At 40.3% G+C, this 25,664-nt stretch overlaps 1 protein-coding gene across 1 annotated transcript in view; it reads right to left on the reverse strand.

Moving 5' to 3' along the window:
- Positions 1 to 846: 846 nt before the first annotated feature.
- cacna1db (calcium channel, voltage-dependent, L type, alpha 1D subunit, b) overlaps positions 847 to 25,664 on the reverse strand; it is an 80,405-nt gene continuing 55,587 nt past the window's right edge. The window contains exons 24-51 of the mRNA XM_041046622.1: positions 25,398 to 25,485; positions 25,115 to 25,222; positions 24,901 to 24,953; positions 24,671 to 24,817; positions 24,183 to 24,384; positions 23,858 to 24,016; positions 23,386 to 23,496; positions 22,873 to 22,950; positions 22,113 to 22,196; positions 17,568 to 17,609; positions 16,564 to 16,692; positions 16,209 to 16,274; positions 15,965 to 16,056; positions 15,684 to 15,843; positions 15,446 to 15,573; positions 15,115 to 15,211; positions 14,843 to 14,945; positions 14,299 to 14,400; positions 10,345 to 10,481; positions 9,432 to 9,548; positions 8,016 to 8,467; positions 6,769 to 6,795; positions 6,255 to 6,395; positions 5,861 to 6,015; positions 5,292 to 5,404; positions 5,009 to 5,143; positions 4,586 to 4,771; positions 847 to 3,623 (exon numbers count right to left, since the gene is read on the reverse strand). Coding sequence (XP_040902556.1) covers positions 3,318 to 3,623; positions 4,586 to 4,771; positions 5,009 to 5,143; positions 5,292 to 5,404; positions 5,861 to 6,015; positions 6,255 to 6,395; positions 6,769 to 6,795; positions 8,016 to 8,467; positions 9,432 to 9,548; positions 10,345 to 10,481; positions 14,299 to 14,400; positions 14,843 to 14,945; positions 15,115 to 15,211; positions 15,446 to 15,573; positions 15,684 to 15,843; positions 15,965 to 16,056; positions 16,209 to 16,274; positions 16,564 to 16,692; positions 17,568 to 17,609; positions 22,113 to 22,196; positions 22,873 to 22,950; positions 23,386 to 23,496; positions 23,858 to 24,016; positions 24,183 to 24,384; positions 24,671 to 24,817; positions 24,901 to 24,953; positions 25,115 to 25,222; positions 25,398 to 25,485 — 3,718 coding nt within the window. The 3' untranslated portion in view covers positions 847 to 3,317. The remainder of the gene's footprint in view (positions 3,624 to 4,585; positions 4,772 to 5,008; positions 5,144 to 5,291; positions 5,405 to 5,860; positions 6,016 to 6,254; positions 6,396 to 6,768; positions 6,796 to 8,015; positions 8,468 to 9,431; positions 9,549 to 10,344; positions 10,482 to 14,298; positions 14,401 to 14,842; positions 14,946 to 15,114; positions 15,212 to 15,445; positions 15,574 to 15,683; positions 15,844 to 15,964; positions 16,057 to 16,208; positions 16,275 to 16,563; positions 16,693 to 17,567; positions 17,610 to 22,112; positions 22,197 to 22,872; positions 22,951 to 23,385; positions 23,497 to 23,857; positions 24,017 to 24,182; positions 24,385 to 24,670; positions 24,818 to 24,900; positions 24,954 to 25,114; positions 25,223 to 25,397; positions 25,486 to 25,664) is intronic.

Below are 25,664 nucleotides of genomic sequence, written 5' to 3' on the forward strand. Positions count from 1 at the left end.
AACCAGGGTGAGTGTCAATCTGACTGTACAAGATGCTGCAGCTCTGCGTTCTTCGTGGTGCCTTACCAGCTGCTCGCCTGCTCAGAAATGTGTTTCAGAGGGATATGCAGCAAAAATACAAATTTCTGCTTACAGCATGTGTGTAATATGGCTTTTGAAGTGCTCTTAATCACTCTAAAATATCTTTTAAAAAGACATTAAAATCCAAAACAGTAAAGCAGAATCTCTCGGCTGTATTTACACAAAACAAAGACATTTTAATGCTTTTTGTGTGCGAATTGTGAGACTCTTGATTCTTTTCTGATGCTGGTTGTTCAGATTTCAGTGCTACGAATTCCAGAAATCACCTGTCAATCAAACACTGAGATGACTTTCCTGTCTTTGAGTTTTTGAAGTTCTGAGTCTGCTTCATCATTAACCAACCATAACTTGGAAATTTGGAACACCTGAGGTAGCCAATCAGATCAGTCACGACAGAAAATCACACGTGTGAAAATGTTTCACATCCTTACAACTTTTTCTTTTTTTCTTTCATTCTGTGCAAATGCAGCCATTGCCACACAGTTTCCCTGACACATTAACCAACACACCTGGATAGGTACCGAGGTAATAACAATAGTATTTGTTAGAAGTCTTAATTAAACACAATTTACATGCAGTTAGAAAATGCATAAGTCATACTTTTCAGCTGTATTGGCCAGTAAAACCTGTGTGTGTGTGTGTGTGTGTGTGTGTGTGTGTGTGTGTGTGTGTGTGTGTGTGTGTGTGTGTGTGTGTGTGTGTATATATATATATATATATATTCATATATATATTCATATATATATTCATATATATATTCATATATATATTCATATATATATATATGAATCTTCTGGAGAGAAGAGAGGAGTGCATTTACAGTACATGCGAAGAGTATTCCAGATAGCAACTCACATCCTGTTTCACATTAGATTCATCTGTACAGTTTCTAAGTGTGTCATCGAAACACCCAACAGCAAACCCTCTTTTCCTCTGGCACCACCATACATACGAAATGCCTCAGAAACAACTCCAAAAATGGACAAAGAATTCTAAGTATCTGGAATAATATCTGAATCTTAATGTGCACGTAAATGCACTCAACGATCTCTTGATTTGGTTTTTGTTTCTGAAGGAGCCCTTTGATTGCACAGATTGAACTTGTTGCCCTGACAACAGTATTTAGACTGAGGGAGATAAACATGATTGCCCTGCCACGACCCAGTGCTGCTTTTTAAAAAGTTGACCTGAATACATTGTTACAGTTGGCAGTGGTAGACAGACTCTGGTTTGTGGTGGAGCTAATGAGCAGAACCTACGAGCAGGCTGTGTCGTTCTCTCTTTAGACAAGCAGCTGTTTTTGGACATCACGTGCACTCAAACTGGAGTTGGAGCAACAAAAAAATTCCACAAATAAAAGGCGACAGCTAACATCGATCATTTCACTCCAAGAATAAACTAAATACACCCAACAACAATCTACCGAATTAATATAGTTGGGAAATTCAGAAAATGTAGTCTCCCTTACTGTTGTGGCGTTTCAGGTTCTGATCTGTTTACATCAGCTGACTCATCATGAAGTGAACAAGCCAGACCTCAGACTGACGTCAGAGATGTTAATGCTCTGCTATGAGGAAGGAACCTATGGACCTGCCTTTTTTTCTTATACAAGCATATTGTTAGTCAGAGTTTCATGTTGGAGTTTTACATAACGTACTCATAAGTCTCACAACACACAGCGTTACACTGTATGTGTCACAGGGCTGGCACTTTTCCAAATTTCCAATTTTACAATTGTCATAATTTTCAGTAAAGTGAATCATTGCATATTCTGAGAGAGTTTGTAACAGTCTCTCCTCACAGGTTTCAGGGGGCTTTGATAAAAGTTAGTTATGACTATGGAAATAAGTCTGTGACATTGTGGCAACATCTTCAGTCTTTTGTTTTACTGGTGGTCGAAGGAATTAAAACAGTAAAAATGTCTAAATTGTTGATTTAATAAACATTTTGTTGGTGTAAATGGGGGAGGGACCTACAGTATGTTTCTCTGTGTGTTGTATCAGCATGCATTTAAAACAGAAGGATATGCCTGAGGACAAAGTCTTTTTTCATTGATATGTGATTTTCCTTTTCAAGTCAAAAACAGAGAAGAGCAACATTTAACCCTGAAGCCCTGAACTGTGAATCCAGAGCAGCTCCCAGATTTAAAGTCTGGACTGGCTTTGGATCAGCCCGACTCTGCACTGAGATGAATTAAAATGAACTGACAAAGAATATTACATATATGTTTTAATGACGTGTGTGTGTGTGTGTGTCTGTGTTATCTGAGTCGTGGAGGCCAAACTGGAATGTGAAGAACGAGCAGCAACTGCTTCCGTTACTATGAGCAATGAAAGGTTAAAATCACATATAATATTTACATGAAATGAAACTCAGTTGGATGCAGGGCATCTTAGATTCATTGGACAGCCAAAGACATTTTGGAGCTGGAGAAATGCAGCTTTGCAAAGCCAGCTCACGCATTTTCAATTACTTTTTAAGACATCAACAGAAACCCCAACCTCCCTCCTTCACAGCAAAGGATCACTGGCCTGTCACCCATGTTTTTTTTCTGACATTCAAACTGGAGAACAGGGTGAATGTTTTTGGAAAAAAAAAATTCAATTCAATTCAAAAATCAAAATCTGTTTCTGAACAAATCTACTGCAAGAACCCTTTCACACAGTGTAAGTCTGTAAATACATATTGAGTAAACAGCGTGGGACTCATGCATGTGCATGCCTGTGTGTGTGTTTTGTTCACTTGGTGTGGGTAATATGCAGAGAATAACTAATTTCCCCAGTTTGAGGGATCAACAGAGTAATAAACTTTAACTTTAGCTGTGGTTCTCCTCACTGGATGTTGCTGAGAAGACCAACTTCACAAGCTTTGGGTTGGCTTTGCGAGGCTGCCAGGTTATTCAGCTGTATCCAATCAATGGTAATTAATTAAAATAATAATAAAAAATACAGCTTACCATGAATTCCTGCTAAATAACGAGTGGGCTTCCCTGTGGTTTCAATATTCGCTGAATTCACCTCAGGTTTTCCCACAAATTCAATCAGTTCTCTCGTCTCTCTGGCATTTCCATTTTCTGCTCCACAAAAAGAGAAAACAAGGCACTTTGTTCTCTTATCCATCCATGTTTTACATTTTCTGTCTATTGCAGGACGCACTTGAACAGAAACATCCCCTCAATGTGGAACAGTAGTAGAAATTCAATAGAAAAAACCTAAATAATCCCGTGTGAGTCGCTGCTATAGCGACGTGATGCATATCATCTCATCTGTTAAGTCCTCCTCGCATTTCACCGCCACATACGGCTCCTCGTCGCTGTAGTCCCGGATACTGCGGTCTCTAAGATGCGTGGAGGCGTGTGGGTCCGAGCTCACGCTCCCTGGTCCCCCATTGTTGGCATTACCCATACTCCCATTCAGGAGATTACTGGCAGCGCTCTCCATCTCGTCAATAGTCATCTCGCAGGCATCTGCAATCTCGTGTTTGGTCGCTGACACAAACTTGGGATCTCTGGCGTATTTCCCAAGACCCTCAGAGATCAACACCTGAGAACAACAAGAGAAAAATAATCACAGCTGGGAAACGGTCAGTTGACAAGAACAAATTTATTAGTAAATTCACATCAGAATTCACCTACATGTCAGAAGTCGTCAGCATCAGGAACATTTGTTAGGTGTGTGTGTGTGTGTGTGTGTTTGTTAGAGTCAATATGTGCACACAGTTGATTCTCAAACCGACTCTGTTTATTACATTTATCATTTTGGCTGACGCTTTTCTCCAAAGTGACAATTTTGTCCAAAGGTACAGTCCAAGCCTCAGGAGGTCCAGGAGGTGTCTTCATGAAAAAGTGCCCCAACACCACAAGGCTGCAGGTACATGAAGTAGCACACAAGAGCCTGGAAATGAGCATAGAAGATCTCGAGGAGGCAGGACTTGAATTTCTGACATAAAGGAATTCAGCTGATCAAATCTAGTCTGGTTCCATCATCGAAGGACCACACAGGACAAGAGTTTGGATTGAGATCTCCTGCCTCACAGTCACAGCAGGACTAGTTATCATTCATTTGGAGATCGTAGAGAACGGGAAGATTTGTGAACCTTAACGAGGGAATTCGGGAAGGTGGCTGCTGTGGAAAGGAAAAGTGGAAAGGAATGAGCTGCTTTTGACTGGTTGAAGCCCACAAGTGCTGCTGAACATGCAGGCAGGATGTAGATGTTACAGTAGTCAAAATAAGAGATAACCAGTGCGTGCAGAGGGAGTTGAATGGCATGTTCAGTCAGAAAGACCTGATCTTCACATCTTCATCCTCAGAGTGGTCCCAGAGAAATATAGAATGTATAGAAAAAGTCTGATATTATTACGAAATAATATATTGGGTTTTTCAAATGCAGATCAAAGCTTAGACATGTTCTAATAAAATTTGGCTTTTGGCAAGTGGACATCTGTCATTACCTCTGACATTCTGACATCAATCAGTCAAAATTGTTTTCATTCGTTTCTACTCACAGCCTCCACCAGACTGTTGGCGCTGCCTCTCTTCTGCAGAAAGTGAGTGCAGCTCTCTGGAGGCAACTGCAGACGTGACGGAGAGTGGCTGCGGCTGGGAGGGCCGTCCTGACCGTCTGTATACCACGAACTCCTCTTCACTGCCCTGGGGATGCTGCCCACGCTGCCAGGACTGCGCCAGTCCACCTGAGCACAAACACATACTTCTGTCTTTGTTCTTTTTTCTTTTTCTTTCTTTTTTTTTTTTTTTTTTGTATTTTATCATAACAAACCAGCCTTGCCATTAAACAAAAAAAAAGCACATTTTTGCACAGAGGTTTGGTCCAGTTCCAAGCAACGCAAGTAGTTGTATTGATGGCAGCACTAAAGAAACAGTCAATTGAAAAATCTGAAATCAAATTCAAAATCTGTCGGTTATCAGACCTGTATGAGCGGTGTGTAGCCGGGCGAGCAGTCGAGGCTGATGGGTGAAGCAGGAGGCGTGGCCCATGAGCGCAGTGACCTTGTCGGAGACAGATGATGAATTTTGCTGGCATCAAGACCCGCCACCGCCATCACCTGAGGGTGGAGTTCAACGATCAAGAGGGTGGACATTTTGGGTGCAGGGAGCAGATACAAAACAGATTGCTTACAGGTGCTGATTTTACCACTGTTTGACACTTCTTTATATTCATCCATGACAATATCCGTAAACAGAAAAAGGCACCTGTTGCTGCACCAGGTGTAGTGGAAGAGCTGTGCAGGAAGGAGAGGGAGGAGCATCATCCTGACTACTTCTTCGGCGAAGACACTCAAAACTAAATGTTGGTCTGTTGGAGGCTGAGAGGAATTACAAGAACCAAAGAAACTATAACACTCAGTTTTCAATTGTGGTTAACTACCAAATATATATGCACAATTATACACCCATATAACACAGAAATAACACATAGTAATATAATTAGCATTTCCATTACGTTAGTACTTGTGCTATGCATTTACAATGACTTGGATATGAATGGCAGTAACATAGTTTGGTTAGGTAAATATTGTGCAATCATCATGAATCAGCCCAGTTTAACGATATGTGCTGTAAACCTTTGAAACTTAAACTGAATCACAAAGGAGCTCCAACAAACATCCAACATCAAAAATAATTTAATCTCAGTCACATATAAAACTGTCATACATTAAATCTGACAGTGTGGGGGAATCTCGACAAGGACTTCCAGGTAACTCAGCAAAAAACAGAAATTTAAAAAATACAAATACCATTGCTGTACTGTGGCATCTCACCTTGAGGTGAGGGTAAAAACCATTTCCTTGGCGACCGTCTACTGTCTTGGTAGATCAGCTGTTGATCATCGTCATAGTAACTATCAGGCTGGTGGTTACCCCTGGAAACCTCAAGGTCAAAGTCTCCTTCTGCATCACGGTCCTTGTTGGACAACCTGTGGAACAAACTTTACATCTTCACAAGAATTTTATTTTTATTTTTATTTTATTTTATTTTTTTATTTTATTTTATTTTTTTCAATTAACGTGATCAAGTAAATATGTAAATCTTAAGTAACAAAGACAAAGACAGAAAGAACAGAGGTATAAATATAGCAACATTCTAATTGTGCCAGACAGTTTTGTGCTCAGTTTCTCCTCAAATCACATTAGACTGATGTTGTTGTTGCTGTACCTGTCCCTTGTGAGCATAATGTCATCTTCATGAAACTCCTCTCCGCTGTAGTACTCTCCCGAGCCTCGGTCATCATCGCTGTCCCCGCCGCCCGGCTCCTCTCGACGAATGGTGGGGTAAAGTCCGCCACTGCTTTCTGACCTGGCAACAAAACATCAAGATAGAATACGTCATATACTGATCAGGGCAACTTTATACATACGTAAGATTTATTTATTTATTTATTTAATTTTTTTTGCTGATGCTGTTTGTTGGAGATTTTTATGTGTTTTCAGTGCCATAAAGTAAAAACATGAATACAGTGAAACACAGATTTCACTGAAACATCATGATGCCAGAGTTGCATTTCCCCACAGTGCTTGTTCGCGCTGTCAACCCATGAAACTGAAACTGACACCAACTGTATCTTTTTATTTACATGTAAGAATCTTTCACAGCATGTTTTGCTGCACACCCTCCATCAAAAACAACATATTGTGAAATGAAGCTGTATTATGTGGTAACATGCACATACCTAATGTAGGCCTCATAGTAGCGTGTTCTGCTCCGAGGAGAGGAATGAGTTGTTTGGAACAGGAGAGGAGGAAAGGCAAAGGGGAAAGGGGTTGCATGCAACGACAAAAGACAAGAGTACACAAGTTAAAACCTTAAAAAAAAAAAAAAAAAAAAAAAAATTTGCTGACGGGAAATGCAGTGTTTCTGGTTTCATTCTGTTGCCTCTAGGAATACTCATTTGGCAAAAAAGTATTTTCCCCCGAAGAGTGATGGGAACATCTGCTCTTTATAAGGGTGGTGCCACAAATTTCTGCACATAGAGCAGAAATTATGTGGCTAGATGTCAACAGACGTGACTAAGATATTATGTTGCTGGGAGTAATGTCCCTTTATAACTGTTATTACGCCATTTTACTAAAAGGGATAGGTGACAAGAAATGTAAAAAAAAAAAATAAATAAATAAATAAATTATACATGTCAAATTTGATTTGACTGCCTTAGTCCCCTACATCATAAAGGATAGAAATACTGTGTAGATACTGCAGGTTAATAAGTAACAATAATAATAAATAACGCATAAAGAAAATGGCAGAAAACCTCTGAAGAGGCAACTTTAAGATTGTCCCCCCCCCCCCCCCCCCCCCCATCCTCAGACAGTTGGCACAGGCGCAATTTGATTGAGAACAAAAATAAATTGAAAAATTGAAAAAAATAAAAAGTCCAAACACAGGCTTATGATATAGCCCAGTTTGACCAGCTGTACAGTTACTTCCCAATTATTATTCTGTAACTAGTTCAGTGTCAAGTATTGTTCAGTGTCTGTTAAGGAACTGTAAATTTGTAATGCTTTGTGTTTTTCTTGAGGGGAAGGGTTAGTCAGAGATATTTCACAACAAAAGAGTTTTGTTTCTAACAGGTTGGGGGCGGAGGGGGTCGTGCTGCACAGGAGGCTCAGGATAGTTTCAGAGTGGGTCTCTGTTGAACATGCATGCATGTTGGCTTAAATCAGTATCACAATATGGACAAGAACATTTTCAGATGATATTTATATCAAAGATCTGAGATGATTAACAGACTCAGAGAAAATTAATCAGCAAACAGGCCAGAAAATCTCTGGATCCAGCTTCTCAAGTGTAATTATTTATTTTTCTTTTTCCTCTATGAGAGTAAATTGAAAACCAGTTATCATACATACATGATAACTGCAGTAACAGGAAACTTTCTTTTGAGCCGATTTTAAGATCACTTTGGGGTGATCCACTGACCTTGTGGAGTGTGACCTCCAAGGCTTGTCGTGCACCCCTTTGCTGTAAGTGGACGCTGATGATTCGTGTTTGGTGGAGGACGGACGGTCTCGTCTTAAACACTTCTCCTGCCTCCCACTGGTCATGGAGAGTAGCGAGGGCACGTTGGCATTGTTGAGGTTGGCATTGGAGGGTATTGGTGATTGGTGGCAAGTGGAATTACAGTGAGGGTAGTTATGCAGATGAGGGGGGTGATAATGATGATTATACTGGATGGGTGAAGAGTTCATCTCTGTCTCTCCTTCCCTGTCTTTGATGCTACCTCTCCTGCCAGTTTGGGTGGGTTCGGTGGAGGAGCTGCCGGAGAGGGGCAGGATCTGTAGCGGGCGTTGGGTGGCGGTGGTCGGGTGGGAGGAGCCTGGCTGATCGCCACTGACATGGTTGATGTGGTTACCAAACAAACCACCATTACGCTTCAAAGAGACACCAAAACAGCATATCAAACACAGTACAACTTGTCCCAGTGCCGCTAATGCAACCTACAACCTGATCAACTTATTTTAAGTAATTCTCAAATAAATAACACACTTATTCATTTAAAGGTCTTATTCAAATGTCTACAAAAAACTTGCCAAAAACATTGAGATTAAATACCATTAACGAAAGACTGTTACTGTGAGGCCTTTAGTTTTTCATGCTGAACATCAGGGCCTGTGGTCAGTAATAGTGCTTTTACATCATCAAAATCCTGCAAAATAGGCAGTTTTCCTATCTGTATGCAGCCCTTTCAGCTTATTTTCACACTGAAAAAATCAACAATGATGAAAATTGTAAATTATTAAAGACCTTGTGAACATACCAGTCATTGTAAGTTAAGCCACTGAAGGCAGAAACAAGCAATAGCCCTTGATTTATAATAACGTCTATTCTTTTGTCCATTGTCATAATATAAATACAAGGTCGTGTTTATCCTTTTTATCTATCCCCAACAGCAGATAAGACTTATTGGACACAAATGTTTCCATCTAGATGAATTAACAAAGTTGCTGTAATTAGTGAGTAAAATGAAACCAAAAGTGAAACAAATGGCTTTGTGGTCAAAGCCATTTGTGATCCTAGAAAAGTATCAGATCTCAATGTTTCTATTTTTGATTCACTATCATAAAATATGAGTAATGTGTCCCATTCTACGTGACATTTGATAATGAGTTGCAGTCTTTGCAGTCTCAAAATTAGGCACAGTTCAGTTCCATTTAGGAAAACATAAAAAATAAATAAACCTATGCATATTAATAGATTATGGATATTTCCACACAAGGAAGAAAGTGTAGATAAATCATGCTGAGGTAAGGAAGTTTTTTCAGACACAAATCATTATCCAAAGAATATTTTTTATGAATTAAAACATGTCTGAAGGTGATCTTTATGGATGTTTACCCTGTAGATTTCCTCTTCTTCCTCTCCATTAGCATCTACTAGCCCCTCCTCCTGCAGGTCACATGATATGGCTCGACAGATCTCTGGTCCAATATCATGCAGCGTGCGCAGACCGGCCTGCAAACAGAGCAACTATGATACCCAACCTACCAGCCACCTATAACCTATAGTTTATACGGTTAAGAGAAAACATATGTGCATATGTGTTTGTTAGGCTGTTACAGATCAGTTGACACAAAAGCAACTACAGAGCGACTCATGAACACTGTTGAAATGGCTTTAAAGTTTGCCAGAGTCAGACGATAAAAGCAAACTACATTTAATGATTCGCTTCATCCAAATGACCTATTAATCTCACTGTCTGTGGTAATCAAAAATTTTCCTAGGAATTGCTGGAAAGAAGTTCCAATGAAATCCTGGCACAGTTTACTGTGGATTATTCCAAGTAACTGGGAGATTTTTATTTTTCTAGAGAGAGGTGTTGCTCAGAGAGGTTTTACTAATCTGATTTTTCAGGGTTGTGAGCACCACAAAATAAATTCTGTTCAGCTTCATCGTACAATAGTTTGGGGTGATGCTTTTGTAGATCGCTAACTACAAAACTCTTAGAGGCCTGAGGGCCTTTTTAGGGAAGTCTGAGAAAGAAATTCCATGACATTCGCTGTGTTTTATGATAATAGGCTGGCTTTGTGTTATGCAGATATTAAAATCTTGATTGGCGTCCTTGATTAAACCAGTATTTGTAACTTGATTTTTGTTTTTCATACACAGAGTTTATATAGGGGCAGCAAAGACGGTTATCTCAGGATTGGCTCTTATTTAGAAGAAGTAGTTTAGTTGACATTCAGTCACTGATACGTTCAGTGCACTAATGGAGTGAATCCATTGGACCGATACACTGTACTTTACTCACTTGTAGAGCCATGGTGGTGTTCAGCCTCTCCCATGAGCGCCTTCCCACAAGACCTTGCTCTTTGCGCCTCTTGAACTTCCTGAAGTAGTCCTGTATCAGGAAGGTGGCATAGAACTTCCCCACTGTTACCTCGTCATCTGAGTGAACAGACCAGACACACCAAAGCCTCCACCATCAACACCAAAATACCTGAAGGCCACAGTACCTCAACACAGTATGAATGAATAAGAGATAAGCAAAATGCCATAAATCCTCACTGCTTCAGCACTGCCATAAATCAAGAGGATCAAAACAGACCAGTGCACACGCCATGCTTCATGAAGTAAGCTGATTTCTCGAAAACACATCAAAGACACTGTTTCATGGGTCAGACCCTGAGCTACTGCTGTGCTGAGATAGTGGAAAGGAAGTTTAAACTCCCCCTTAATCTACACTGAATGTAGCTGAATGCTATCAGATCTTAATGTGTGCCAAGTGGGCACACTTGCTCTGTTCAGAGAGCTGGATGTCATTTCAAACATCAGTGAGAATTGGTTCAGTCTCACTCTGCAAACATCATTCACTCACACGCACGCACACACGCACGCACACAGCAGGTTTCAGCCCGACAATAGATAATATCTGTCTGCAACTCCCACCTTGCTTCATCTCTGAAAACATGTGGGCATGAAACATTCCCCTCACACACAAAAAACACACACATACACACACGATTTCTCGTGCAAGCCAGTGTGGGAACCCTCTTGACCTCATGCCATTGGTGATCCCATGACCTTAGTGACCTTAATGTGCCAAGATCTGTCAATATGCCAGTAATTTATGAATGCAGAGAAGACCAAGAGAACGCCACATATTTACTGTAGATTCAAACCAGTTCCTCCCACACAGACCACTGCGACATTATGTTGCATTGTAACTGCAGAATTTATCACAGAGACAGATGAGCGGAGGTGTGCATATATCCCAGAAAGACAGCATGATCTGTAGCAAGAAGCACATGCAAGGAGGTAGCAAAGTAAAGGAGTTTGGAGAAGCAGCAAGGGTCAAACCTACAGTTCTCCTCACAAGTGAGAACACAGAAACTACATTTAGCCAGAGAACAGTCTAGAATTACACACAATATCTGCCATGCACAGAGGCCAGTCAAGCGTGGGTCTGATTCACTCAGATTAAATGGTTTCAGAAGCAGTGGGGAGAGAGACTTAACAAGAAAAGAGGTGGCTGAAACTAGGTGTGTATGAAATGTGGGTTTCTTTGTTTTATCTTTTCATCGCCACCTCTCTTTGAAACATTTTTAGCTGGAATCAAGTAAATCCCACTGACAAATGTCAGTGGGATGGATGCTTAAAGATGGAGGCATCTTTCGTTCCAGTGGAGCAAATAGAGAAATGAGCTTGATGTGGCGATGATCCATCTTCAAGCACCTGCCACATTTCTTTACATCACCCAGTACAGCCACAGAGACACTACGAAAGACTCTGTTCAGAAAGAAAACCTGTGACCAAAAGGTCGCAATTGTATTAGTTTATAAATTAGTCACAATTTTGATTTTTTTTTTTTTTGTCTAAATCAGAGCTTGATGTTGATGTTTACCATCTTCACTAAACTACATTAATATGTGAAGAACATCCTTTCTGAAGACCAGACAGTTCAAGTCTCTGAATCTCTAATCCAGATGTATATGAATGTAGAGGCCAATCATTTATCAGGTAAACCATATTTATGGATTTGGATTTTCACTTTTTATTTCTTGAAGCAAGTGATCAGCCTCATTTTCACGTATTTTCACGTAAATAACTGAGCTCACTCATGTTATACTCTTGATAAGATGGCAAGATTTTCTTTTTCTTTATGTGGGCAGATCAACGTCCAGTAAATTCTATGCCCACTGGTGAAAGCAGATTCTACTTCTGGACAGAGGCAGATGAAGTTTTTAAGAGAGGTATCAGTAGTTTCATGCCACCAGACTAAAACAGAACTGCTCCAAAGAGCTCAGGACGGCAGAAAGAGAAGAGAGGAAGGCCAGCAACTGAACAAGCACTCTACTGAAAGCTGAGGAGGCTGTGGAAGAGAGAGGCTTGGCAGAGAAGATTTAAAAAAAAAAAAAAAAAAAGAGAGAGAGAGAGGGGTTAGCAAACTAATGCAGACAAAGACATGCAATTGAATTAAATCTGACAAGTTCTAAAACACAGCAGAAGCGTGGAAGGACACCGGAAAAATTACATGGACACAACTAGAGGAAGCTCTCTGTACACACTAGACTGATGGTACATTTCACACCTCTTTGGAAATTAGTTTAAAACGCTGTATTTCAAAGAATCAGGCGTGCCTGTCATCAGTTTGTGTAAAGGAAAACATAATCCCAAGTCATCTACCCCCTAATTATTCAACAACCAACAGCTGAGCTAGGTGTGGGTGTACAAAGGACGATGTGGAAGTCAATATTTGATAATGATATGTGGAAATCTTTGTATGACTGAGAGCAAACCACACACTGAGGTTTTCAGCTGTTCCCTTTCTTGTATTTGAATTTTCACTCTTGCGAAAGCTGGATGAAACATTTTATGGTGAACCATATGCATCATGCTCAGCTGATGTGACTGGAACATGAGGCACACTTGTTTTCACTCACAATAATATAAAAACCACTCCAGGGCATTCTGTCAAAAGAAGTGTTTACGCAGAATGCTTATGACTGATTCAGCAAAGAAAAAAAAAATGACTCACACAATTATCATGTATATGTAGAACACAAAAGAAAGGCAAATGTGACTGCATGTGGGCAAAAGATAAACAGTCAGGAATGATATAAAAGCAGCCATAATATTTTCTCTGCATGGCTTTCTTTTTGAAAGACCTTCTGCTTCACTGGTAACTGATGAAAAAGGAAGTGCACCTTTTTATCGAGGTAAGGGAAGCGAGATTAATGATAAACTGCAGGCCTATGCACAGAGAGAGCAGTTAAACTGTGTCTGACAGCGTTTCTGTGAACTGAGGCGAAAGGAAATAGTAGCAGTCGAACATTTTGCTGGATGTGGTCAGTAGTTGGGCCTTGCTGCTTAACAAAAACAAAAACAGGATGTACATGATTTTACATAGGTGCATCCTGTGCACATGCACCTGTTTTTAGACAGGTGCATCCAATGAAAGAATGAATGAATGAATGAATCATGGTTTCAGAGAAGTGCAACTGCAGTGACTCAGTTTTCAATCTTAAAAAATATCACAGTGGTATAAATTTCTCCAAACAATAGGCTTTTTTCACAGACGGCATTTTGACATGTCAGTACAAAAAGCAAAGGTGTGAATAATAAAAATCACTGAAGGCTAAATTCCAAGTAGCTGCTTAGGTTTCAGGATCCTGGCTCATGCTGACTCACATTCACATGGTCATGTGCCATTGTTAGCGTTATTAGTAACATCTGTGCTTTTTCCTACCCTACCAGGACAAGCCAAAATGTGTGCTGTTAAAAAGGCTCATGTTGCCAACACTGTTATCTGAGCTTCAGAGCTTGGAGAGAAGTGTATTTAGTTGTATGTCTGTGAAAGGATTCCTATCACTGCTCACTGACTGCCTTTTCCATTCAAATTAAAGGTGCATTAAATTTGCATTCAAATATATGTCCGTTATCTGACATCCTTCTTCCTTCTGTTAATACACATAAGCTGCACAAACACAGAATTGTTTGCACTGTGACTTCCTTCTCTCTCAATGCAAATGCTGCACTAACAGAGTTAGTGTGTTGTATTATTAGGATTTAATCTGTGATGTCCTTTCTGTTATACGTGCCATTTATTCCAGCTCACATGTGAAGCAGCCATTGGCAAAGTGACGAGCAGCGTATAGTCAAATACAGCAAGTGAGAGGGAGCGGTACAGAGAAAGAGAGGGAAACAGTGAGGTCACTGGTTGAACTGATAGAGACCATCAAATGATGATGTAATGACCACTGACCGCCTGCAGGGGGCACCACTTGGTCCAGCAGCTTCATGCTGGTCCTCTTCCAGATCTTCTTGATCACAGCCCTAAGCTCCTCATTGGCTTGCTCCAGGTTACCTTAGAAATGTGGAAATGTGAAAAGCATAACTGTTATGTTATTCTGGTTAAAAGCCACCAGTATCACTTTCTTTCATCCACACACACAATGGCACAACATAACACAAATTTTCAAATTTAATGTTACAAAGAATTTGCAAAATGAATGATGATAAAATAACAAAGTAGGATTAAGAGCAAAACACCTCCAGTCTTATGTCATTCAGTGCTGAGGAGAAGTTACTTATTGAACCTCTACAGCTCCCTCTTGTGGTAAAATGTTGACTGAGCATATGCACATCCAGACCACAATGAGTCTAAAACACAGCTGAGAATCTGGGACTTTTATATTAAAAATCAAAGTAACATAATGTGAAAACTGTCAAAACATACTGAATAAGTATGAGTATGAGAGCAGAGAAAATAATTGGCACTGCACAGCTGCATGCAGGAGCAGACTCACCCTCAGTCTTTATCTTGAGAGCAGTGCGGACCAGTGCAAACAGAGTGGCATTAAACATGACAGTCCCATCGCTGTTCAGGGGCATGTTCATCGCCACCAGACGCTGCAACAGAATTCAACATACAGATTAACACGGAGGCATCAAAAGTGAAATTAGCACTGTGAAACCTACAGTATTTATATTTCAAAGATGAACAAAAGCTTTCCAGTGGTCATCATGGATTTCTCTTTGTGTATAGTTGCGAGTGTGTCGCTGAGTTGTGGAAACCCACCTTACAGGCCACCCTGTGAGGGCAGAGCTTGCCGAAGCCCAGAGGAGGCTGGATCCTCCTCAGCAGAGTCACCACATCAAGATGCTTTATCCTGCCCCTGACAATAAGATACAACAATGTTATGTAACCAAGTACAGTTTTCCCTACCACCACAGGTCCTGATAAGTAATGAATGAGTAATGGATCAGTTCACTTGAGAGAGCCATCAAGGATTTTATAGCTGTCACACAACAATCACCATGACACAGATATTTCTTAGCAGTAGTGTAGAGTATATAAGATAAATAGCAGGAGAAACCTTTTGGGTGAAAAATGAGTCCTAAGTACTCACTTGGCTTCCGGGTCATATTCAGACCAGATCCTTTTAAACTCATCCAGGTGATGCGGCCCCAGAATGGACCAATCACGGGTCAGATAGTCAAAGTTATCCATGATGACAGCTACAAATAAGTTGATGATCTGAAACCAGAGGGTGCCACATTTTGTGTCATGTTTAATTGTACACAGGAATGTGAAATCTGTGATCAAACATTACTCTCACTGTACACAGTGGAAAGTCTGAAGATTACCAGAAAAGCACAGAGCATGTAGAAACTGATGAAGTAAATAATGGCGAAACCGCTGCCGCAGGTTTTCTCCTCTCCGGGGTTGTAGTCTGACTCTGAATCACACAGTTTCCCCGGCAGACAGGCCAGCATGATCTCCTGCCAGGCCTCACCTGTAGCACACCTAACAGAACACCACACAACATTAATACAAAGGGGCTTTTTTTTCTACATATGAATTAAAGAATGTAAGATGACTTATAATGGCTCGTAACCAACACTTGAAGCTACACAAACACAAATACCTGAAGAGCATCAGGACAGCTTGAGGAAAAGTTTGAAAATTGTTGTTGCGGTTGATTTGTGTTCCATCCACCATGGCTATTTTCCCAAACACCTAAAAGCAGGCAGAGAAATGTCATCAGTCAACCTGCTCTCAAATCCAACAAGGCGAATATAAAACGACGATTATGAAAAAAACAGAAGGCAACACATATCCTGCAGGGTATCTCGTCTGGTTCTGATTTTCAAAACGTTATTTCATTTTACCTGCATTCCAATTACAGCATATATGAAGAACAGCATGGCAATCAGGAGCGCAACATAGGGAAGAGCCTGGGTGGAGAAAAAAAAACAGTAATGCACATTACCAAACCACTGTTACAGCACAAGATCCACTGGTTACAGGTTGTTTGAACAAATCTTGGTGTTCTACATAATTTCTTAGTTTATGTACAGACAGATATTAGCATTGTATTACAAAGCACAACCTTGTCATTTTTAAAATGAGGCTGCTGTGACGGTGCTGCATGGGCACTGACACATAGGGCCATGGCAAAAAAAGGTGATCCTGACCCGAAACTATTCTTGGGTTTACTGGCTGCTGCTTATCTTACGATCTCACCTGGAAGGACTTGATGAAGGTCCACAGCAGAGTCCTGATGCCCTCCCCCCTGCTCAGCAGTTTAACTAATCGCATCACCCTGAACAGGCGGAAGAAGGTGATGGAGATGCGAGCGCTGTCCTCCGTATTCTGAAGTGGAGGAAGTGAGGAGTGATCACAAAAAAACAGAAGGCGTGCCATCCAAACACAGACACTGATTAACCTCTATATCATTCATCCATGCAGTTGGTCATACATGCATTCTTTCAGTCATCATGTATGAGTAATATTAGCTGACAAGTAGTGGTTAAAAATTACTATGATGAAATCTTCCAGTCTGTGATCAGTTTCTGCATCTTAGCAGTGCCAACAATCAACATGCATGCAGAGCAACTGTGCTTTAAACACCATGCCATTAACAGACTTACACATACAGTACATTTAACTCTGAATGGCTGATTAAAAACAAACAACAAAGAGAATTAACAGCCCAAAGACAAACAAAACCAAAAGACAAGACTATAATTGAATATTTTGACACTAACATAAAGATGGATCTTTTACTGTCTCGTTGTTACGGTATGAAGACACAAGACCTTAAATAAGACATGTAAACTCAAAGCAGTGCAGTGTCTACAAAGTGTTGGTCATCTGACCACAAATGCTTGGAAAAGCTACGCTGAAATAAAGAAATGGCCAAATACCATTCAGTGTTACTGTTCCCGTGTGTCATGCCATGCACCCAGACAGGACAAACATGTCAGCTGAATGAAACTGGAGCCAAAATGCAACAAACCAGGTGGATTCAGAACAAGACTTCGACAAACATCAAGTTCAGTCACAAACTCTCACATTTTACTGAATAAATGAAACCAGAAACTCTGGAAGAAAGCATCTCAATGTTTTTCATTGGTAAGTGAGCGACAGAGAGTGACAACAAAAAGATCTTGATGCTTTAACTTTTGCATTAACAAATAAGGGTGAGGGGGCTTTAATGGAGGAGGAGGGTGGGGGGGGGTTCTTACCCCTGGCTCCACTATCACCTTGACGACAGGAATGGCTGCCGACTTGAAACCAAAAGCCTAAGGTTAATCCGAGTTACACAAACCAGCTGTACAGCACCAAACCGTTCATGAGTCAATGCTGCTGCAAATGTCATCACATATCATCATTATCTTAGACTAATTTAACATTATAACATAATCACATAATAAAACACTCAGAAGCACCTTCACTTAGAAAAAACACAATACACCTTTTCAAATTTATACCACAAACAAGAACATCGTCATAAAGCATAAAGCCTGTCATGCCAAAGCTTTGCCACACATTCTCAGCAGTAACACCAGACATGAGAAAAAAGTGTAATAAAGGAGACAATCTTATAATAACTAAAATTCTATTACTCAAATCTGATCACTCGGATAAATTTAACAGCAAAAGCCAAATAAAAATGTAGTCTTTTTGTTTTATGTTTGATTAGATCCTTGTTTGTTTGTTTAAAGCTGCATTGGAAAGTAAAAAATTCCAACTACAACCAATAAAACCATCACATTAAAGATAGAACTGTGTAGGTTCTTATTCATCCAGGTTATAGTTATCCTATGGGGCTATTGTTTGAAACTTCAAACAAGAAGTATCACATAAAAGACTTCTGCCTTTTATGTGTCTGTACAGTTTTTCTCCTTTACACACAACAGCCAGTTTGTTATGAAGATCTGTACTCCAATTTTTCTACTGAACCATGGGTCTATCCTCTGTATGTGTTATATATGTGGCAGAATTGACAATAAAGCAGACTTTGACTTTGACTAAAACCGTTTTGTCATCATTTCTACCTTTACGGAGTTAACAGTGTTGGTTTTTGTTGACATGCGTACATTAAATTATATGTTTCTGACCCTTATTTACATATATGAAGGTGGCAGAATATTAGAAAAATGTGTGTACATAATGCAGCCCAGTACAACACCATAACACGCATTAAAAAAAATCTTAATATTCTCTTAATAATCTAAATAAACTCTTAATATTGTTGATAAACATTTGAATGATCGCTCACTGGGTAACATTCCACCCCAACATCCCATTTAAACTGGATAATATTAAAAAATGATAATGATAAATAAACATTAGAATGGTGACTCTGAGGAGCTCTACCTCAAGCAAAACTATCTGGTGTTTGAGAGGCCCAGCAGTATATAATATTAGTCGGGTAGGTATAGAACAAGACTTGTGGGTGACAGAGCGTGACACAGACACACTCAGAGAGACTGAGAGCACAGTGAATTAAAATACGACAAGTTTGTGTCCTGGGTTTTTATTTGAATCACACTTTGTGAATTTGAACGTAAACACGTAGAAAAAAGTTAAAGGCAGAAGAAACAAAAAGATCCTCGAGATCAAAGCTAACATCAAAAGAATCATAGCACTCTGACTGATGATGTCACTGACCAGTGACCAGTGACATCATCATTCTCTATATTAAGTGAGACTGCAGCTCTTCAGTCAGCCAGATCATTTCAGACCTATTGGCAAGTGATCCAGCACCGTGAGTAAAACGACAGTTTGGCATCTATCAAAGGAAGACCACTGATAGTGACAATACCCGTTTGAAGAAAAGCAAAAACTTTACCACCATCTTCTACCACCTGAAGAAATGGAAAGTACAAGACCCAAGCCTCAAGCCCTGATGTCCATCAGACTACCCCCACATGTGGGCAAAAAGACTGTTAGGTCTCATCAGCAAGTTTCCAACCCCAATAACCAGCTAGGTATGGAGAGCGCCAACCTCTCGAGAGAGAGACAATGGAGAATCCAACTTAGCCAGCAGCTGAATGAGACCAGACAAGAACTGAATGTGACCAAACAACAGCTAAATAATACCAAACAACAGCTGGAGAGGCAGAAATCCCTGAAAGAACAGGCCATCGCCAGGGAGAAAAAGACAAGAACAGACATGGAGGCCGTGAAGAAATACGCCGATGCAGTGGTCCTCAGCGCCAACAAGGTTGCTGCACAGGCGAGGGGCCTCATTGAGATGAAGGAGAAGAAACAGCCGGAGGCACACAAGATCAGCCAGGAGAAGTTAACGGCTGAACTCCAGGAGGAGGAGCGCAAAAACCAGGACTTTCAAGACGAAGTTGAGAAACTGGGAGCTTCACTCCTGATGGTACTAAGACAGACTGAAGCTGAGGTGGCTTTTCAGAGAGAAGTGGAGGAGCTGAAAACTAAGCTCAATATTCAGCTCTCTCTCAACTCTGAGAAGGACATCCTATGTAAAAACATGGCAGAGGAGATGAGACGTGCACAAGAAGAAGCAAGTGAACAACAGATTGCTTTTCAGAGAGAAATGGAGGAGCTAAAAACTGAAATCAACATTCAGCTCTCTCTCAACTCTGAGAAGGACACTGTATTTGAAAAGATGGCAGAGGAGATGAGACTTTCACAAGAAAAGGCAAGTGAGCAAGAGATGGCTTTGCGGAGAGAACTGGAGGAGCTGAAAACACAGCTCAAAGTTCAGCTTTCTCTCAACCTTGAGCTGTCAACAAAGCCTGAGGCTGAGAAAGAAGACAACCAGTCTCTCCGACAGAACATCACAGAGGAAGAGAAGGAGGAAAAGTCTGAGGAAAATTCTGAAGATGTGCACGAGGAGAAGGAGGAAAAGTCTGAAGATGTGCATGAGGAGGAGGAGGAGGAAAAGTCTGAGGAAAATTCTGAAGATGTGCACGAGGAGGAAACCTGCCAGGAGGAGACCAAGGTGCCGGAGGAGATTGGCTCCAAGAAGACGAAGAAAGCTTCTGTGTGGAAGAGAGCCCGCCACTTTCTGGGCTTGAGGAAACCAAAGAGGTTTAAGAAGTCAAAGGAGCCGGCATCCAGCAGCAGCACCACCTAGGCTGCCTTTCCCTCCCTCACCCACTAAAAAAAAAAAAAAAAAAAATATCAGATAACCCAAACGGTCGAAGCAGATGGCCGCCTACCCAGAGTCCGGTTCTGCTCAAGGTTTCTTCCAGTTAAAGGGAGTTTTTCCTTGCCACTGTTGCCAAGTGCTTGCTCTGGGGGGAATGTTGGGTCTCTGATTTCCCAAAAAAAAAAAAAAAAAAGAAAAGAAGAAAGGGTGAAGGGAGGGAATTAAGATGCCAAAAAAAAAAAAAAAAAAAAAATTAAATAAAAAAAATGGGTTGAAAACAACCCTTAACAAATGTGGGGCCTTGTTTCTCTGTTGTTCATATGCTTTACAATTATTTTCATTTAATTCAAATTGATATGATTTCCTGTGACAACTTAACATCTTTGTTATTGTGCCAAAACAAACAAAAAAAATCTAGACTGAGTGCTAAGTAAAAAAAAAAATTAATTAAAATCTGACCAGCCTCGGCCTCCTGCCCGGTTCCCATGCAGTCTGCATGCATGTCTGTCTGCAGTCTACTTTAAACTGTAGAGCTGGTAATTTGCAAAACAATAACCAACAATCTGTGCAACCATTGCACATAAATGGTTTTGGAAAAAAAAGGGACTGTGTGCTGTTGCTTTCAGGCTGTGTTCAGACTAAAAACAATACTGCACTGAAAACTCACAAGTGGCTGTGTTGGTGTGTTGCTAAAAGCACCAGTGAAAAGATGAAATACAACCCAGTACGACCAGTTTAAGTAACTGAAGTGTTGACATTTTCTTGGGATATAGGACATGTATCTTGGGGTTTACTATAACTCATAGCTAATCCTTACCAAGTGTAATATGTATTTAGTATATTAGTATGGATCGTAGAATTTCAGTCATTGAAGCAGTACAGTCTGTTTTCTAACTACATATTCTAAACAGGCGACTGAGAGGACAAACAAAAACCTTCACATGGACAAGCCTGCAACAAGCATGGAGTCAGTGTTTACACTAGTTTCACACAGAGTGGCCTTGCAGTAGCAGAACAGCTGATTCGAGGTCACAAGCAAAACAATTTGGCACAAAATGATCACATCCAAGATTTTAAAAAGCTGAGCTACAATCAAAAACATCTCCTAATGACATTTTACATTCTCAAATTGTTGACATTTTATTTGCTCTCTGTACTATAAATGCATTGTCAAAAAAAGCATAGAGGACAATAGATTTTGAGGAATTAATAACATTTGTGACAAATTTATTACAAGATTTAATCTTGTTTTTAAGATAGTTTTTTCTAATAAGTTCAATAAACATATCAATATTCAGATATTGTACATCTACTATATGTTCACAACCTGTATTTTTTTTTTTTTTTGCTGCAGAAGAGAGAGACAAATTACAGAACCAGTCTCCCGTTTTCTGTTTTCAGTTAAATAATTCTTATGCCTCTCATAATAACCAAATATTATGAATTTAATATGAATATAGATTCAAAAGCTACTTTCAAATCATATTAGTTCAGCAATGCCATCCTAATTTGTGAAACTGTGGCTCTAAGCCAGTTGTGAAGAACGTTAATATAGGCACAAACAAGAATGGAAATGCTGTGATTTTGAATGCAACTCTGATGCCACAGCAAGGCCCCCTCGTTGGAAGAGTCACAGTGAGTGTGATACATGACTACTTACATTGATCTCAGTGATGGCAATGTCAACCACGCTACCCACAACAATTAAGGCATCAAACGTGTTCCATGCATCAGCAAAATAGTTCTGCAAGCACAAGCAACAAAGACACACAGAAAAGAAGAGAGAGACAACAGAGCGAGAAAAAACAGGAAGAGGAGGTATAAGAAAAAAGAACACAGAAAAGAATTATGAAAGATAGAAAGAGGAGAACATCAAAAAGTTGTGATTTGATATAACAGAGTGAGGTTGAAAGTCAAATCCTTCCTGCCACTGAGTCTGGGAGAGTATGACTTTTTTTAATTTACAGAAATATTCATTTGAAAACGTGAAAGCTACTCTTTATTATAAATGAACTGTCTTTAATTTTCTATTTCCAAAGTAATTGTTTACTCTCACTGAAACAGAGGCAGGCTGAAAGAAATGACCACCACAGACTTAAAACTAAATAAGAGCCAATCAGTATAGAGCTTAATGTAATGCATATGTTGGCATTTCACACTGTTTACTGGTAGACATATGCAGCTGATGGGGTGCATGTATTTGGTCTGTGGTGCTCATCAACCATTAAGTCCACAACAGATTCAGCAGACTTCATGAGCAGAAACTGGATCTAGCCGACTTAAAAAGATAAAATCAAAATTAAGACAGGAGGGAAGGGAAGGAAGGGAAGATGTGAAGGAAAGAAAAAAGGAGAGTGGCAGCAGCAGTGGGAGAGCGAGAAGAGGGAATGACAGACTTGTACATACTGACGTCTTTCTACCTGGCTGAGTATGATGTCGACTACACTGCCAATCACCACCAGAGCATCGAAGACGTTCCAGGCGTCCCCGACATAGCCCTGAACATGGCAGCGTGCACAGCCAGCAGGTGGAGAGGAGGAGGCAGGAGAGGAGGGGGATTCAGGAAAAGTTTAAGAGGTAGAGAGGTTGAAGTGACAGGAGTAATAGAAGGTGAGGATAAGGAGGAAATGGCAGAGGATTCACAGCCGGTGGGCAAAAGAGCCCAAAAGTGAGCAGCGTCAAGGAAGGTAAGAGGGAGAGGAAGAGTGTTTGAGGGCTGGGTTAAGGGGAGTGTTTTCAAATAAAAATTCAAGCATGAACCTTTTCAGGGATAAAATATAAAGGGGGGTCTAAAGGAAAAAGTCTGAGCAAGAGGATTTCAGGAACCATACTGGTAGTGGGGTTTTTTTTGTTATTGTTTGTTTTTTGTTTTTTTACATTTGTTCCCTCAGTTTCTCCAATTTTGCACCTAAAGGAGAGGAGAGACGACTTACTCTGGGTTTGAAGGCGATGAGCTTCAGGATCATCTCCACAGTGAAAACCCCGGTGAAAACCATGTTGAGGATGTCCATGGCATAGTTAAACAGATGAGACTGACCATGGTGCTGGACAGAGACAGGCAGACAGACTGATCAGAGACTGATATATGTATTCTAAGTGTATCTGTAGTTGCCATACACCGGTATCCCATCTCCTTAGGCTGGCACAAACCTTCATGATACCCGTTACTGCAAACATCATGTACAATAATTCATTACTTATGATTATATTCTGATGGGTGTCAATGAAAACAAATTGTTCTCAGATTATAGTCATGGATGTTAGATAACTTTAACTGCATGACATTTGAATTAATCATTGTCAATTTCTGATAATTGGTTAAATGGTCACTTATGCACCTTTAAATAATGACTGACAGTAAATGCACTAGCTAGTTTATGTCAATTTCCCTTGGAGAACACTCACCTGTATGGCCAGACACAAGGTGTTGAGGATGATTAGGACAAACATGACGTACTCAAAACCAGTGGAGTTGACCACATACCAGAACTTGTACTGGTAGGGGTTTTTGGGGATGTATCGCCGCAGAGGACGAGCTTTAAGAGCATATTCCACACACTGACGCTGTCATGGTCATGAGGATAGGTGGGGGGCAAATAGAGAAACAGATGGACAAACAGACAAACAATTGCAGCATGTCGTCTTAGAGCAGTCAGAAGGACACGGCACTTCATTTCTTCAGTGTTTCTTATGATATCTGATATGATATCAATGCACAAGACCTTCCTACCTGGTTCTTGTCCAGCTCGCAGTTCTTGTACTCCTTCTCACCCTGCTCCTGGAAGGTGACAATAACGAAACCGACAAAGATGTTCATCATAAAGAAGGCGATGATGATGATGTAGATGATGAAGAAGATGGAGATCTCGATGCGGTAGTTGTAGATGGGACCCATGTTCTCTCTGTTGGAGTCGATGGCCTTATACAACAGGCTGCAGGGACGCACAAAACAGAAAGAAAGTCAAGATGATGAGTAATTATTCATATCGACTCTAACTCTGCAAGTTTCGTTTTTTTTTTTTTTATAATAATAAATGTTGTATTTAAAGTATTACACCAAGGAATGTCTTCTCCAGTGCACAAAATAATCAAATTATAAACATATTAGACAACATCTCTTTACTTTTGGTTATTGAAAAGGCAATGTAGCATCTCACAGTCATTCACCATAATGATAATCAGATCTCAACTGTACCTTATACACAGAGCAGTACTTACGTGGGCCATCCTTCAAATGTGGAGACTGTAAAGAGAGCCATCATGGCCATGAGGACGTTGTCAAAGTTGAAGTCACTGTTGTACCAGATCCTCTCTCTGACCATGGGCAGCGCCGTGTCCCCGTTGTTGTAGAGAATGTACGTACCCCTGTGATTTAAAAATGAAATGTTAACCAGATATAAACACAAGTGCACACACACTGGAAACCCTGAAGATTTAAACAAACTCACTGGCACTCCTCCGGGCTGGACTTTGCGTCATCTGTGCATCGATAAAATTTCCCCTTTATTAAAAAAAAACAAAAAAAAAACAAAACAGAGGTTAGAGGTTCACTCAGTTTAACTTACTTTAAGACCTTTTTCTTCTACTTCTAAATCCATCAACAGCTCATGTGACCCAGTTACCCTCTATCACTCTTTCCCTCTTTCCATTTCTTCACTGTACCTTGAAAAGCTGAACACCAATACACGCGAACATGAACTGCAGCAGGGTGGTGACGATCATGATGTTGCCAATGGTCCTGATGGCCACAAACACACACTGGACCACGTGCTGGAAAGGACACAGTTATTTAATGTTAATAGGAATACACAGCTCTGTATGACAACCAAAGGTGTATGAATCTTCAAATGTACTTCAGGACACGTTAACATGGAAAACCACACACCCATACAAACACACACACACGGATATATACTGTACCACATTATATAATTGTTATTCTGACCTTGAGTCCCTTGGCTCTGTTGATGGCCCTGAGGGGACGGAGGACTCTCAAAACACGGAGAATCTTCACCACAGAGATAGCAGAGGACCTGTGGAAGACGCAAAAACACACCAGTGGATTCAGGAGAAGTATTACAGTTTAACATTGTTGTTAAAGTTGTTTCCCTTGTATATAAAGGAATAAAAAGGAACAGTGTTTGTTGGACTGTTAAGATGATTTTCCATTTGAGTGAAAAAAAAGCTAAAGCAGTTTCACAGTGGGGAAAAC

The sequence above is a fragment of the Toxotes jaculatrix genome, chromosome 2 (genome assembly GCF_017976425.1).
Source record: "Toxotes jaculatrix isolate fToxJac2 chromosome 2, fToxJac2.pri, whole genome shotgun sequence".
Taxonomy (NCBI): domain Eukaryota; kingdom Metazoa; phylum Chordata; class Actinopteri; family Toxotidae; genus Toxotes; species Toxotes jaculatrix.